This window comes from Nomascus leucogenys, chromosome 15 (genome assembly GCF_006542625.1).
Source record: "Nomascus leucogenys isolate Asia chromosome 15, Asia_NLE_v1, whole genome shotgun sequence".
NCBI classification, from domain to species: domain Eukaryota; kingdom Metazoa; phylum Chordata; class Mammalia; order Primates; family Hylobatidae; genus Nomascus; species Nomascus leucogenys.
In genome coordinates this window covers 66,735,916-66,753,238 of record NC_044395.1, presented here as the reverse complement: position 1 = coordinate 66,753,238, position 17,323 = coordinate 66,735,916, and the positions used below count along the sequence as shown (strand labels likewise).

Below are 17,323 nucleotides of genomic sequence, written 5' to 3'. Positions count from 1 at the left end.
GGCTGAGGCAGGAGAATCACTTGAACCTGGGAGGCGGACATTGCAGTAAGCCAAGATCATACCACTGTACTTTAGCCTGGATGACAGAGTGAGACTCTGTCTCAAAAAAAAAAAAAAGAAAAGAAAAGAAAGAACTGATACCAATCCTATTGAATTTATTTTAAAAAATTGAGGATGAGGGGCTTCTCCTTAACTCACTATCTGAAACCAACCAGCATCAGCCTAATACCAAAATCTAGCAGAGACACAATGAAAAAAGGAAATGTCAGTTCACTTTACCTGATAAACATAAACAAAAATTCTCAACAGAATAAGAGCAAACCGAATCCAGCAGCACATTAAAAAGTAAATATGCCACAATTCAATAGGCTGTACTCCTGGAATATAAGATTTGTTCAACATATGTAAATCAATGAAAGTGATCCACCACATAAACAGAATTAAAAGCAAAAAAAGTATGGTCACCTCAATAGATGCAGAAGAAGATTTGGATGAAATCCAACAACGCTTCATGATAAAAACCTTTGAGAGACGAGGCATCAAGGGAACATACTTCAAAATAATGAGAGCTGTTGATGACAAATCCACAGCCTACATCATACTGAATGGGCAAAAGCTGGAAGCAATCCCATTGGGAACTGGAACAAGACAAAGATGCTCACTCTCACCACTCCTATTCAACATAGTACTGGAATTCCTAGCTAGAGAAATCAGGCAAGAGAAAGAAATAAATGGCATCTAAATAGGAATAGACGTCAAACTTTCTCTCTTTGTTGATGACACGATTTTATACCTAGAAAATCCTAAAGACTCTGCCAAAAGATTCCTAGAACTGATAAACAACTTTAGTAAGGTTTCAGGATACAAAATCAATGTACAAAAATCAGTAGCATTTTTATACACCAACAGCATCCAAGTTAAGAGCAAAATCAAGAACACAATTCCATTTGCAACAGCCACAGATAAAATGAAATACCTAGGAATACAACTAAACAAGGAGGTAAAAGATCTCTACAAAGAGAATTACAAAACACTGCTGAAAGAAATCAGAGATGACACAAATAAATGGAAAAACCTTTCAGAAACATGGATTGGAAGAATCAATATCATAAAAATGGCCATACTGCCCAAAACAATCTACAGATTCAACACTATTTCTATCAAACTACCAACAATATCCTTCAAATAATTAGAAAAACCTATTCTAAAATTCATATGGAACCAAAAAAGTGCTGAAGAGCCAAAGCAATCCTAAGCAAAAAGAATAAATCTGAAGGCATCACATTATCCAACTGCAAAATATACTATAAAGATACAGTCACCAAAACAGCATAGTACTGGTATAAAAACAGACATACAAATCAATGGAAGAGAATCAAAAACTCAGAAATAAAACTTCACACCTACAACCATCTGATTTTCTACATGGCCAGCAAAAATGAGCAATGGGGAAAGGACTGCCTATTCAACAAACAGTGCTGGGATATCTCACTAGCCATATGCAGAAGATTGAAGCTGGACCCTTACCTTTCACCATACACAAAAATTAACTGAAAATACATAAAATATTTCAACGTAAAACCTCAAACTATGAAAATTCTAGAAGATGGCTGGGCACAGTGGCTCAGGCCTGTGATCCCAGCACTTTGGGAGGCCGAGGCGGATGGATCACGAGGTCAGGAGATTGAGACCATCCTCGCTAATACGGAGAAACCCTGTCTCTACTAAAAATACAAAAAAAAACTAGCCGGGGGTGGTGGCGGGCGCCTATAGTCCCAGCTACTCGGAAGGCTGAGGCAGGAGAATGGCGTGAACCTGGGAGGCAGAGCTTGCAGTGAGCCAAGATCGCGCCACTGCACTCCAGACTGGGAGAGAGAGCAAGACTCCGTCTCAAAAAAAAAAAAAAAAAAGAAAAGAAAAAAGAAAATTCTAGAAGACAACCTAGGAAATACTCTTCCCAACATCAGACTTGGCAAAGAATTTCTGGCTATGTCCTGAAAAGCAATTGCAACAAAACAAAAATTGACAGGTGGGGCCTAATAAAACTAAAGAGTTTCTGCACAACAAAAAAGATAACAACAGAGTAAAGGGAAGCCTAAGGAATAGGAGAAGATATTTGCAAACTATGCATCTGACAAAGGCCTAATACCAAGAATCTATAGGGAACTTAAGCAAATCAACAAGCAAAACAGAAATAACTCCATTAAAAATGGGCAAAGGACATAAACGGACACTTCTCAAAAGAAGACATACAAGCTGCCAAGAAACATTTGAAAAAATGCTCCACATCACTAACCATCATATAAACGAAAATCAAAACCACAATGAAATACCATCTCAAAACAGTCAGAATGGCTGTTATTAAAAGTGGTGAGGCTGAGGAGAAAAGTTGTTGTGGGAATGTAAATCAGTTGAGCCGCTGTGGAAAGCAGTTTAGAGACTTCTCAACAAACTTAAAACAGAGCTACCATTCGACCCAGCAAACCCGAAAGAAAATAAATAATTCTACCAAAAAGATACGTGCATGCATATGTTCTTTGCTGCACTATTCACAGTAGCAAAGATATGGAATCAACCTAGGTGCCCATCAATTGTGGATTGGATAGAGAAAATGTGGTACATATACACATGGAATACTACACAGCCAAAAAAATAATAATAATGAAATCAAGTTCTATTCAGTGACAAGGATACAGCTGGAGGCCATTATCCTAAGTGAATTAGTGCAGGAACAGAAAACCAAACAACCACATGGTCTCACTGATAAGTGGGAGCTAAATATTGGATACACAGAGACACAAAGATGAGAACAACAGACACTAGGGATTACTATAGGGAAGACAGATGGAGGGACCCAAGATGAAAAACTCCTTACTGGGTACTTTACTTACTACACAGGTGATGGGATCATTCATACCCCAAGCCTCAGTAGCACACAATATACCCATGTAACAAATCTGCGCATGTACCACTGGAATTTAAAAAGAAGTCAAAATTTTAAAAATAAAAAAATAAACATTTAAGGAAACAATATTTAACATGTTTACTGGTATACGGAGAAGCTAAGTGAATGTACAAATGAATTATTAGTATTAGTTTATTAACTTAAGAATGCCACTGGGGCCGGGCGCAGTGGCTCACGCCTGTAATCCCAGCATTTTGGGAGGCCGAGGCGGGCGGATCACGAGGTCAGGAGATCGAGACCATCCTGGCTAACACGGTGAAACCCCGTCTCTACTAAACAAAAAGAATAGCCGGGCGTGGTGGCGGGCACTTGTAGTCCCAGCTACTCTGGAGGTTGAGGCAGGAGAATGGCATGAACCCGGGAGGTGGAGCTTGCAGTGAGCCAAGATCCAGCCACTGCACTCAAGCCTGGGTGACAGAGTGAGACTCTTATTAAAAAAAAAAAAAAAAAAAGAATGCCACTGGAAACAGGGTAAGTAAAAAAAACCAAAACCAAATTTTATTAGTAATCTAGTAGCACATTAGAAAATAAAAATTAAAAACTGATATCCTTTCCAATAGTTTCAACAATTTGAAAATCTTCACTAGAAACTATGACAAAGCTATGTCCAGGGATTGGAAAGCTAATATGGTACAGAGATGATTGCATCTGAAAGTAATTTATAAATTTAATAAAATCTCAAATCCTAGAAAGCTTTATTTATTTATTTTCGGAAATATGAAACTGATACTATAATTTATTCTGAAATGCAGCAGAGCACCAACAGCTTACCTAATACTTTTAGAGCAACAAAAATAAAATCATGGCTGGAGAACACCCAATTGTAGGAAAATAGCACAATTTAGCCATTTTTAAAATTGATAAACATTCAGGCCAGGCGCTGTGGCTCATGCCTGTAATCCCAGCAGTTTCAGAGGCCTAGGCGAGAGTATCACAAGGTCAGGAGATCGAGAGCAGCCTGGCCAACATGGTGAAACCCCGTCTCTACTAAAGATACAAAAAATTAGCCGGGTGTGGTGGTGTGCACCTGTAATCCCAGCTACTCAGGAGGCTGAGGCAGAAGAATTGCTTAAACCCAGCAGGCAGAGGTTGCAGTGAGCTGAGATTATGGCATTGCACTACAGCCTGGGCGACAGGGCGAGACTCCGTGTCAAGAAAACATGCAGTGTGTCCTGTTTTTATAGTTTTTGGGGGGCAAAACTTCAGTGTTGTTTTTTGAAAAGGAAGAACAAAACTTGATTACTTTATCTACTGAATATAAAAATATATTGTAATATTACAGTAATAAAGACAGGGAAGCCTTGGGACAAAATGTACCCATTGAACAATAAACTTGGTATAAAAATAAGACAAAACCTAAGTATGATTAATTTTTATTATTTTTCCTTTGTTTTTACACCAATAACTTGTTATGAATATTTACAAAACATCTTGTAAAATTGAAGATACACATACCTTTTTCCTTCCAATTCTCCTTGCTCCATGTTGTAGAGGAAGACTTGTTTAAGTTCACCATTGATATTTACACACATTTTCAACGACGCAGAGTTTTTCTTGCAACATCAAAAAATTAGCAACCATAAAGACCATAAGAAAATTAATAGATTTTGTTTATCAAAATAAAACATAATAAAAACAAAATATAATGGATAATAAAAATGGAAGCCACAGATTGGAAGAAAATGTGTGCTAACATATACAACTGATAAATAATATATAATATATAAAGAAATTTTATACATCAAAACTAAAAGAAAAGTAACTAAAGAAAAGGACAAAAGTCTCAAACTGCCAGTCAAGAAAAAATTCAAATGGCGCACAATCTACGAAAATGTGTCCCATCTTTCGTCATCAGGTAAACCCAAATTAAAAGTGTGGATTTTACAACACTGACAATAGCAAGTGTGGGAGAAGATGTGGAGTAACTGGAATTCCTATACACTTGGTGAGAGTTTAAACTGGTACAAATCATCTTGGAATACAGTTTATACTCTATTCCAAAAGTGATCATTCTAAAATTCAGACATTCCACTTGGGTTTAAAACCAACATGTAAATGTGTGCTCCAAAAAATATACACAAGAATGTTCATAGAAGCATTATTTATAGGGGCCCACTAAAATGTCCCTCAGGAGTATAATGAATAAATAAATTGTAGTATATTCATAAACTGGAATATTTTAAAGCAATAAAAATACCAAAATAATGTTTCATAGAACAACATAGATCATTTGCAGTATAACCATTGCCTTTTTTAAAGCTCAGAACAAATTATCTCCACTCTTCTGAAATTTGACACCATAGGAATCTGCATTTCTTCTCCTTGCCTCTTTTCTTCTCTCCCTCTCTCCCATCCCCTACTCCTTTTCTTCTTCCCCTTTTCTCTTATTTCTCTTTACCATTTCTTTATTTTCTTTTCCTTACATTTAACCTGTTATTTTTCTTTCATATGTGGACTGAATTTTCTTTTTATCATAATTATAGTTCAAATCTTTTAGACTATAGATGCAAATGATTCTCTTGAAATGCTTTTTCTTTGTGGTATGCTCTTTAGACTTGCACACGTGCATCACTAATACATTTGAATTTATTCTTTTCTTGACTTTAATACCATTTATTCTTCAGTCACTTTGAGCTCTGCATTATTAAAACAAAGGATATTTATGTTCTGTCTTTATTCTCTATCCTTTATCTTCTTTAAACATTTTTACCTCATGTCTTTACTCACTGCATTGTATAACAACTTTTAATGTTTACCTTTATGTCACTAATTTAAAAGAATAACTTTAAAATTTTACTTTCTAACCATAGATTTTAATTTTGTATTATGTTTTTACTTGCCTAAACTTTACTAATTTATCATTGTTTAATCTCATTCTGTTATCTTATCATCTCATTTTCTATTCTTGTCATCCATGCATTTCTGTCATTATTTTTTCTCCTTTTTCATAGATTATAGGAAATTATATTCATTTTGTAGTTATCCTTTAAACAGGCTTTCTAATCTTGCAGTAAACATTTTCTACATCTCGGTAATCTTTTCATTCTCTTACAGGCTATTTCTTCTCTTATTTATCAGGACATTTTATAGGTCAATATAATAATTATTATTTGTTGTGTTGTTGATTTCCTTCTGTATTCCTCTTCAACCAGAGCTAGATCTGTCTATTCTGGCTGTTTTTCAACAAACGTGGAGAATAAAACGTCTTTGTTTTCTACCTCGTTCATCTTGTCATACTTAGACACTAAGGACAGAATAATATATGTGTTCTCACACCGATTGTCAGTTTCTAGAAAAGTCTGTTTGGTGTTACCCGTCTCCTGAGGGAACATTCTTTTATTCTGTAGCTGCTTATTCTCTGACCCACAGATAGTGTACAGTTCCCAGAAATTCCTTAAATCAAGGTCCATTCTACTGGTACCCCAAATATGTTACTTATTAATGAAGACTTGTGGACTAAATTTATCATCATACATCCTTATGTATTCATCCTTCTTTTTCAATTTCTACTTCCTACGCTATTGTTTATTATATTTGCAATTTCCCTCAGTATGTTGCAGATGGGCATATATGTTTGTGTGAGTGTGGGAGTTTAAGAGAGATGCACAAAATATCAGGATGTGTGTTGAGTATTTTTTACTACACACAGAGAAAACTGATTAGGTAGAGAAAGACAAGTGTCTGAATATTTCTTATATATGTTCCCATCTTTATGGAGTCTTCTCTAGTGATAAACATTGCATCGCTCTTTCTTTAAATTATTGTATTGATTTTTTTTTCTGTGCCTTTGAGCTGGCTGGCATAAATATTTTAGCTCCCATCAAAGGCTGTGCAGTGATTCCAGAATCTAGGTTTCATGCACTGTTCAACCTTTACATGTAGACATAAACAACACTGAAGGCGTATGATCAAGCAGAGTCTCAGTATGGACTATAAGACCTCACCTACTGTTTGCCCTTATAACTTTTCTTACTTGTAGAATCTCAATTTTCTTATGCCTTTAGTTTCATTCTCTATAATTTCAGAAATGTATTTAATCCAGTGTTTTTATGTGTTTGGAGTGTTGGGGAGTGCACATTTCTTTTTATGTTCAAACTGCTACCCTAACTGGAAAACCCCCCAGATACCCACTTAGCATGATCAAATAACCCCCTAAATTATACTAGCATTTTTATTATGATATAACTTCAGGAAACTCCGTATAATATCTCACAGTGTCAAAAATTTCTAGCAGGAGAATAGTACGCTCTACTAGTTACTTGCAATTATGTACTTAAATATGTATAAATGTGCATTTTACAAATGCCGGTTGCCATAGAAGGTTTGTACTGACAATAAAATTTACAAAACTAAAAAAAAAAAAATTCAGCTAGGTTTACTTAGTATTACAGAAAAATGCAGGGCATGGGAATCAGCATACACAGTATCTTCAGACTTGTTCAGGGCTCCACGGTGACCCAAATACAGCTTCCCAGCTGCTCCACATTTTGCTTTACGGGACGTGAACTGGCTACAGGGGACAAGATCAACATTTGTGCATGATTTGTTCATAATATAAACTTTGTTTGAGCTACCAAAATCTCTTTGGAGTCAAATTATAGATTTTTAGCTGTGTCGGTTAAGCTTGAAAAAAATTGCTATTAAAAATACCTTGGCATTCACTTCCTTAGGTTTCATGAATTCACTTTTAAAAGTATATATGTCTATTCAAATCAATTGATATGTATTTTTTCTCTTTGTTAAAATGAGAGGAGAAGAGTGTGTGTTTCATATGGGATATTGTAAGATTTCGATGGTATTCTGGGTATAAATAGAGTTGATTCTCGCTCAAGAGACAAAGAGTAGCACATATTTGGGAAAACATTATTCTCCAAAGTACTGTCAAATCCGTATAATGTAACTCAGGAAGTTCCAATAATTGAGGCCTTCCGCATGCAGTTGGTTCTTGACTGGAGCATAAAAGTAAGAAAGATGCAATGTGAGGACTTCAGCTGAAGGCTAGAATATTGGCATATGGTAGTACATATAGCACTGATGATGCTAAACCAAGAAACAGAAAACTTATTCCTAATAACAGGCTTGCAACAGCTGACAACTTCACATGGTGAACTGTACTCCCTTCTCCCCATCACTTCACTTTTGCTACACCTTATTCTCTCTTTTTTACATCCATCATCTCTATCACCTCTTGATCCTCTTTCTCTGGTAGTCTATGACACTGAATTCTTCTTATCATTCTCTTTTTCTGAACACATACCTCCCTTGTATGTGTATGTCCAGAGTAGGGTAGCAACTGGTAAATTCTGTGAAGTCAGCTAAATCCAAATGTTTACAGGTTTCGCTGGCAAATCTCCTCCATTTTCTACTATCACCTTGCAATAATTTCTAAGGCGTTCTGTGTCTCCTTCAACAATGTCTCAGAATTACCCTTGAGGGATTGTTTCTTCTAAGTTTCCACAGCTCTATTCCTTCCTTACTTATCTCCCTGTCTTTGATTTGATCATGTTGACACAAATATATAAATATTATTCTCCTTCATAATAGAGAGTTAATGCAACTTACATAGATATGAGATAATTTTCTTAACTGAGAAAAGCTGTGCAAAATTATACAGTGCAAAGAATAGTGAGAGTAAATAAAATCACTAAAACAAATTTCAAAGGCCTTTTTCTATAAACTCTAAGGCATTTTTTGGTGGCTTTCTGTCTTTTCATGTTGCACAAATGATTTGTGCAACATGAAAATCTCAGACTTGTGCAACATGAAAGACACATTAGAAATCTATGTAATGTAATTGTTTCAAACAGCCTCAAAATTATAATGATGTGAAATTATATTTATAAAAGAAAACTCAAATTTAGGAGGCTTGTTTCTTATTTAGATCATTAATTTCTATCATTAATGACTTCTGCAGAAAAAAGAACTCAGTTGATATTATAGCCAATAGTCAATTAATATTGCTTTCTGTAATGAAAACAATTTGTTTTAGTTTTATATTCAAGTTATTTTATAAAATTTTCTTTAGTTTTCCTTATTTTTGAATATGAATGAATCTATTTTATACCTAGGATACCTTTCTCCTTAAAATTAACTTGATTACCCCTTCCCGGATCTGCTTGGTCTTCACTCCATAAACAACAGGATTCAGAGTGGGTGGAAACATCAGATAGAGATTGGCAATAATGATGTGGATGTGGTGGGGAATGTTTTTTCCCCCAAAACGATGAGTAAAAATGGTGAATAAGGCTGGAACATATGTGATAATAATAGCACATATGTGGGAGGTACAGGTGCTAAAGGCCTTATGACGAGCGTCTGCTGATGACAAACTCACCACTGCCTGCAAGATCATGGCATAAGACACAGCGATGCAAACCATGTCAAAGCCCCCAATCAGAAGGGCTGCAAAAAGGCCATAGACAGCATTGACCTTGAAATTGCCACAGGATACCTTGGCCACAGACATGTGGTCACAGTAGGTGTGGGGGATGAAGTTCCCCCGGCAATAGGGCAGGCGCTTGGTGAGGAGAGTGAATGGGATGATGAGCATCACATTCCTCAAGAGGGTGGCAAGAACAGCCTTGGCGATGACAGGGTTGGTAAGGATGGTGGCATAGCGTAAGGGATAGCAGATGGCCACATAGCGGTCCAGGGCCATGAGCATGAGCACCCCAGACTCCATCCCTGTCAGCATATGGACAAAAAACATCTGGGCCAGGCAGGCATTAAAGTCAATCTCCTTGAGGTTGAACCAGAATATGCACAGCATATTAGGTACCGTGGTGGTGCACAAGGTGACATCAGTGAAGGAGAGCAGGGCCAGGAAGTAGTACATGGGCCGGTGCAGGGCCTCCTCATGGCTGATGAGGTAGATGAGCCCACAGTTCCCCACAACAGCAATGGTGTACATAAAGCAGAATGGCAGGGAGATCCAGATGTGTGTGGCTTCCAGCCCAGGAACGCCATTCAAGATAAAGAATCCTGGGGTCAGGCTGGAGCTGTTGTCCCCAGACATGATGGCTGACAGAGGAGAGCATTTTATACTCTTTAGCAGCCATTGCTTTCTGCCTAGGAGAGGGAGAGGTAGAGTTAGAGACGAGATAAGAGCTACTGGTTTGGACAAAGTGAACCTCAAGTGCCATGTACATTCACCTTACATTGATAACCAGAAATTCTTTCTTCCAACTATAGCAAGAAAGACTTTGAACTACATTGTCCAAAATCACCAAGCAGTACAGTCTTACCACTACTCAATGTGCCATTGCAAACTTTGATTAACTATGCTCACTTACCACACCTCTCCCCAGCACAACTCTTATATTCTACTACATTCTAATAACAAATTGTGAGCTAGGCTGTAACTGTCTTCCTCCTTCAATAGGTCCATTTCTATTCTGTGCTCTCAGAATCTTCCCATGCTAATTGTACATGAGTCTTGCCACTGAAATCACATGTGTGTAATTACAGCATCACCCTAATCTGACCCGTTCTTATCAGTAGCTTAACTTTCCATTTTTAACAATATCTCAAATATTAGCACTTTTCCCCTGCCTTGATGATAACAAAAAATGATTATATTCTCTATATAAGATGTCAATAATGTTCCACATAACTTACTCAAGATAATACCTAGTAGATAATAAAATATATGTGAATGAGTGAATATATGAGTTAAGAATTTGGTATGTCTGATACTCAAACTCTATCTGATGTCAAAATCATGTTTTTCTATACCATGGAATTTGAAAGGAAGTTCTTGACAAGAAACAGAAAGATATTTACAATTCTAAATCATTAACAAGTTTTACGTAAGTTTAGCAGTGATTTTACTAAAGATCTAAATTCAATTAGGTATAAAATTTGGCTTCTCTATCTTTTCACAGGTTCCCTATCCATTCTCAATACTAAATTTACACTCAAAAAGCCCTTGAAGTTCTGGGATTATTGACTGTTTGTACTGCTTTAATTTAGTATTATTTTTGTTATAACTGAAAGGAAGTCAATTAAAAAATAGCACCACATCTTTGGATTGCTATTTCTTGATGGAGCAGTAGAAAGAATTGAATAGTATTTGAAGGAATTTATAGCTTCAGGGGTGTTTGAAGAAAGTTGAAGGGTCCTAATGATTAAATTTTTTTTTACTCGGAATAAAACCCTAATCCTTAAATTCTGTAGTAGACCCCATGGAGCGAAGCCAATGCCAAACATTCCTCACCATCTAGCAGAAATAGATATATATTTGCAGTGTGATGGCATGGATTACATGGTCGTGAATCCACAAGCTTAGAGTTCTGTGACTGAAACATTCTAGAAATCACTGCAGTTGTCATGTCCACTGGCTAGAGTACATGGAAATTTCCAATGATGGAGGGAAATATAAAGCAACCGCATGTTTCAGAGGCTCGTGATCTCTGAATACTACCTGACTGGATCTCATATAAATAATCCCTTCTTATAAGGAAGTTCTCACAGTACCTCTCCAGAATGTCACTGTTTCAAGAAACCATCATTTTATGTTCTTAGACAAGACAAACTTAAAGATTAAAATTTCTAGTGTCTACTATCTTTTATGTGTACACCACATCGAAATGAATGGGATGAAAAGAAAATAAGATTAAGTCCAGTGGAAGCCACCCAGAAAGAAAAAGAACCATTACCTCTTAAGAAGTGAAAGGGAAAGTAAAATACATTGCCCCTTACTGCTATTACTTTTTTAAAACTGTTTCAATGTATCAGGCTGTTGCATTCTTTGCCAAAAATATCTTTACACTTTCCTAAAATAGGGATTTATGAAAATTGACCAATCTCACCTCAGTGCTAGGCACAATCAAATCTCTATGCATGGCTGAGAATCTTTAGGAGTTGTCTGAAATCTAGGATGACATCTTCTTACATAAAATTTTTTGTTTCCCTGGGGAATTTCCAGCAAGATGTCCCAGGCTGATTTAGTCTCCACAATTAGGTGTCTCCATGGGTTCTGTTTAAAAGAGAGTGAACTTTGGGCCTGCTGGTAATAGATGTATATTTAGCAGCTTTTGAGTAGAGAAAGTTTAATGCCTTTTCCCAAGTGGGAAATATGGTCACCAAGTCTGGTCACGAAAAACATAATTTTTTAAAACTTTTTTTTCCTCTTACAACAAGAGAAGTATGTCTTTAATATAGAAAATTTGGAAACTATAGAAAAGTATAATAAAGAGTTGAAAATCACTTGTAATTCTAAAACAAAGGAATAAGCACTCTAAAAAGTTTTCTGTACTTAATTCAGTCATTTTATAATTATTATGTATAATATTCAGAGATTTCAGAAAAGTAAATTGCAGATGATATGGAGTTGTGTACATTGTTTCTATCTCCAACTAGTATCATTTTGTGCATATTTCATCATGACATTGTATATGCTTTGAATTAAAAAGTTTAATAGCTAGACCGTCTTTCCATCCAATAGCTGTACCAAATTTAATCATGTGTTTTATTACTCTTGAATATTTGTTTCCAAATTTTTCTATCAAATATAATTCCTCAATGAATATCTTAATCCACTCTGTATGCATTTCTGATTTTTCTTCTCTACAGATAGATAGAAATGGTATTGAAGTTTATGGTCTCAAAAGGCATGCACAATTTTGATTGTGTTGATAAATGTTAGAAAAAATCATTTCAATAAAATTTGTGGTGATGTTCGTTTCCATGCAAAGTGACTGAACCATCCCCCCATGAATACTATTATATACCTTCTTTCCCAAGCTTCACTAGTGCAAATACTGTCTCACTTGTATTTTAAATTGAATTAAAATTAACTTCACTAGTAGTATTTATGTCACTTTTTTCAAGTGTTCTTGGTCAACTGTTTTTGTGTATTTATTAGTCATCCACCTCCTTGTCCATCTTCATTGGAGGTGTTAGTGTTTATTCATTGCATGATAAGCACTTTCAAAATGAGAATTAACCCATTGTCCGTTGTATTTGCAAACATTTTTTTCAAGGTTGTATTGGTTTTAAATTTTATATTATAGTGGAAAGCAATTGTATATTTTGACCTTTCTTCCTTTTTACTAAAAAGCCCCACAAAACACAATTTTTCTATACTTAAATTCTTTTGTATGAAATGATATGAAGTAGAAAATAGTCATACCATTCCCATAAACTCACATTTCACCTTAACCCACTTCTGAAGTAAATGCTATTAAAACCTAAAGTCTGATGTATGTATTTCCAGAAATTTCTTTTATTAAGTATTTAAAAAATTAATGTATTACTTTTGTTGTTTTGTTTAGTTTTCAGCATTAGCAATATTACATACAGGTGTATAAAGATTCCTGAGACTCCTTGGAAAGAAAACTTTCATTTAAATGAAAAATTTAGTTGTGTTTAAAAACAATAGAATACACACAAAATCATTTTGTCAAAATTTAAATTAATGCAACTATTACAAAAATACATATATGAGTTTCAGTGTAAACTCTTCCCTTTTAGATCTAAAAATGTAGAAAAATGAGAATTGGTATGAAACATTGGTTAGATTTAGATCAGGAGGTCAGGCGCGGTGGCTCACACCTGTAATCCCAGTACTTTGGGGAGCCCAGGAGTTTGAGACCTGCCTGGACAATATGGTGAAACCCGTCTCCACTAAAAATACAAAGATTAGCTGGGCGTGGTAGTGCAAGCCTGTAGTCACAGCTACTCGGGAGGCTGAGATGGGAGGGTGGCTTGAGCCTGGGAGGCAGAGGTTGCAGTGAGCTGAGATAGCTCTACTGCACTCCAGCCTGGGTGACAGAGTGAGACCATGTCTCTCAAAAAAAAAAAAAAAAAAAAAGATTTAGATCAGGCTTCCTAAATTGGAGACCATACATGGCCTCCACACTGTTTACACTCAACTGCATCAAGACCTCCTATGCAGTTCTTTAAAAAGAAGTTCATACGGTGCCCTATAATTTACCACTTTGATCATAAATATTTGTATTATGTTTGCTTTAGTTATTGACATGGCCGATTCATTCTTTTTGTAATGTAGTAAAATATACATAACAAAGTTTGCCATCTTAATCATGTTCAGGTATATACAGTTCAGTGGCGTTAAATACATTCATCATGTTTTGCAGCCATCACCACTATCCATCTCCAGAACTCTTTTCATCTTGTCAAACTGAAACTCTACACCCATTAAACAATAACTCCCCATTTGCCCTCCCACCAGCCTCTGGCAACCACCATTCTTTCTGCTGTCTAATGATTTTGACCTTTCTAGGTACCTTATATAAATGGAATCATATGATATTTGTCTTTTTGTGACAGGCATATTTTATTTAGCATAATGTCCTAAGTTTCATCTTTGTGGTAGCAGATGTCAGAATATTCTTCCTTTTTAAGTCTGAGTAATATTCCATCATATGTACAGGTATATACACACATACATATATATACACATATATAATGTATATATACACATGTATATACACACATGTATATATACATATGTATATACACACATACACATACATACTACGTTTTGCTTATCCATTATTCATTCATCCATTGATGGGCAATTAGATTGTTCTTATATCTTCATTATTGTGAATAATGTTGCAATGAACGTGTGACTGCAGACACTTCTTCAACATACTGATTTCAATTCTCTTGGGGATCTCATGGAATAGTGAGATTGCTGAATCATATGCTATTTCTAGTTTTAATTTTTTGAGGAACTACCATACTGTTTTCCACAGCAGCTGTAGCATTTTACATTTTTGCCAAAAGTGCACAAGGGTCCAATTTCTCTACATTCTCACTGATACTTATTATTTTCTGTTTATTTTTATAGTAGCCATCCTAATTGGTGTAAGGTGGTATTTTATTGTAGTTTTAATTTGCAGTTCCCTAATGATTACTGATGTCCAGTATCTTTTTATGTGTTTATTATCCATTTGTATATCTTCTTTGGAGAAATGTCTATTGTAATCCTTTGCCCATTTCTTATTAAGCTGTTTGTTGTTGTTGTTGAGGTTTAAGAGCTCTATATATATTTTGGATATTAATACCTATCAGATATATAATTTACAAATATTTTCTTCTAGTCTGTGGGTTGCCTTTTTACTTTGTTTATAGAATCTTTTGATGCACAATTTAAAAACAAATTTCATAAAGTCTAATTTGTCTGTTTTGTTTTCTTTTGTTTCCTGTGCCTGTGCCTTTAGCATCATTTCCAAGAAATCATTACCAAATCCAATGTCATAAAATTTTTTCTCTTTGTTTTCTTCCAAGAGTTTCATAATTTTAGGTTTTATTTTTAGGTCTTTGATCCATTTTGAGTTAATATTTGGACATGCTGTTGTGTAACAGTCCAACTTCCTTCCTGTACATGTAGATATCCAGTTTTCTCAGCACTATTTATTGTAAAGAATGTCCTTTCAACATTGAATGATATTGACACTCTTGTCAAACGTCACTTTGCCACACATGTGAGGGTTCATCTCTGGGATCTCTATTCTACTTCATTGGTCTGCAGTTCGGACTTTGTGCTAGTGCCACACTGTTTTGGTTTACTGTCGCTTTGTCGTAAGTTTTGAAATCAGAAATGTGAGTCTTCCAGCTTTTTTCTTTGTTCAAGATTGCTTTGGCTATGTAGGGTCCCTTGAGATTTCATATGAATTGTAGAATGGATTTTTCTATTTCTGCAAAATTAATTATTGGGATTTTGATAGGGATTTTACTAAATCTGTAGATTACTTTGGGTTGTACTGACATCCTAACAATACTGTCATCCACCCCTTGAACATGGCATGTATTTCCATTTATCAATGTCTTCTTTAATTTCTTTCTGCAATATTTTACAGTTTTAATTATATAAGTTTCTTACTTTTGCATTAATAACAAACAATCTGAATGGAAATTAGGAAAACAATTTAATTTACAATGGAATTAAAAATAAAATATAATTTTATTATTTATTTTGTATTTTCTTATGTATTTTATTATTTTATGTGCTATTGTGAATTGAGTTGTTTTTCTAAATTTCTTTTCAGATTGTTTGTTGTTAATGTAGAAAAAGGCAACTGATTTTTGCATTCTGACTTCGTATCTTGTTACCTTGCTCATTTATTAGTTTTAACAAGTTTTGTGGAATCTTTAGGGTTTTCTACGTAGTAGATCATTTCAACGGTGAACAAAGACAATTTTACTTCTTCTTTTCCAATTGAGAGGCCTTTTATTTCTTGTCCTTGCCTAATTGCTCTGGCTAGGACTTTCAGTACTATGTTGAATAGAAGTAGTGAAAGAGGATCCCCATGTCTTGTCTGATCTCAGAGGAAAAGCTTTCAACTTTTCACCACTGAGTATGATGTTAGCTCTGGGCTTCTGATATATGGCCTTTGTGTTGAGGTACACTTCTTTAATATCTAACTTGATAAAAGTTTTCATCATGAAAGGAGGTTGAATTGTGTGAAATGCTTTTTCTGCATTTATTGAAATGATCATATATTTTTGTCATTCATTCTGTTAATGAGGTGTGTTGCATTTATTGATTTGTGTGTGTTGAAACATCCTTGTATTCCAGTGATAAAGCCCAAGTGATCATGGTGAATGATCCTTTTACTGTGCTGTTGATTCGGTTCACTAGAATTTGTTGAGGATTTTTGCATCTGTTTAACAGGATATTGGCCTATTGTTTTCTTTTTTGGTGTCCTTGTCTGGTGGATGTCAATGTAATGCTGGCTTAGTAAAATGAGTTTGGAAGTATTCCCTTCTCTTTCACTTTTTGGAAGAATTTGAAAATAACTGGTATTAATTCCCCTTTAAATGTTTGGTAGAATTCAGCAGTGAAGCCTCCATGTCCTGGATTTTTTTATTTTTTTTGATGGGAGATTTTTTATTACTGATTCAATTGTTTTACTTATCTTTGGTCTGTTTAGATATTCTATTTCTTTATGATTTAGTATTAGTAAGTTGTAAGTGTAGTTCCGGTCCACTGTTTCATTATTGACTTTCTGTAAGTTGTAAGTGCCAAGGAATTTATCCATTTCTTGTAAGTTATCCAATTTGTTGGCATATAATTGTTTGTAGTAGTCTCTTATGACCCTTTGGATTTCTTTGGATTCAGTGGTAATGCCTCTTTTTTCATTTCTAATTTTATTTCATTTGAATCTTTTTACTTGTTTTTTATAGTTTCTATTTCATTTATTTCTGATCTGATCTTTATCATTACCTGCCTTCTAATTACATGGGTTAAGCTTTTTCTTCTTTTCCAAGTTCCTTGAAATGTAACATTAGATTATTTATTTGAGATCTTTATTATTTTTTGGTGTAGGTGTTTCTTGCTATGAACTTACTTGTAGAACTGCTTTCATAGTATCTCATAAGATTTGC

At 35.0% G+C, this 17,323-nt stretch overlaps 1 protein-coding gene across 1 annotated transcript; it reads right to left on the bottom strand.

The window, feature by feature from the left end:
• Nucleotides 1–9,029: 9,029 nt before the first annotated feature.
• LOC100581299 (olfactory receptor 52N2-like) lies at nucleotides 9,030–9,980 on the bottom strand. The gene has a single exon (XM_003254526.2). It carries the CDS (start codon nucleotides 9,978–9,980, stop codon nucleotides 9,030–9,032), a length of 951 nt encoding a protein of 316 aa, XP_003254574.2.
• Between the last annotated feature and the right edge of the window lie 7,343 nt (nucleotides 9,981–17,323).

Excerpts from the sequence above, each read along its gene's own strand:
- LOC100581299 (XM_003254526.2), bottom strand. The coding sequence starts at position 9,980 with ATGTCTGGGGACAACAGCTCCAGCCTGACCCCAGGATTCTTTATCTTG.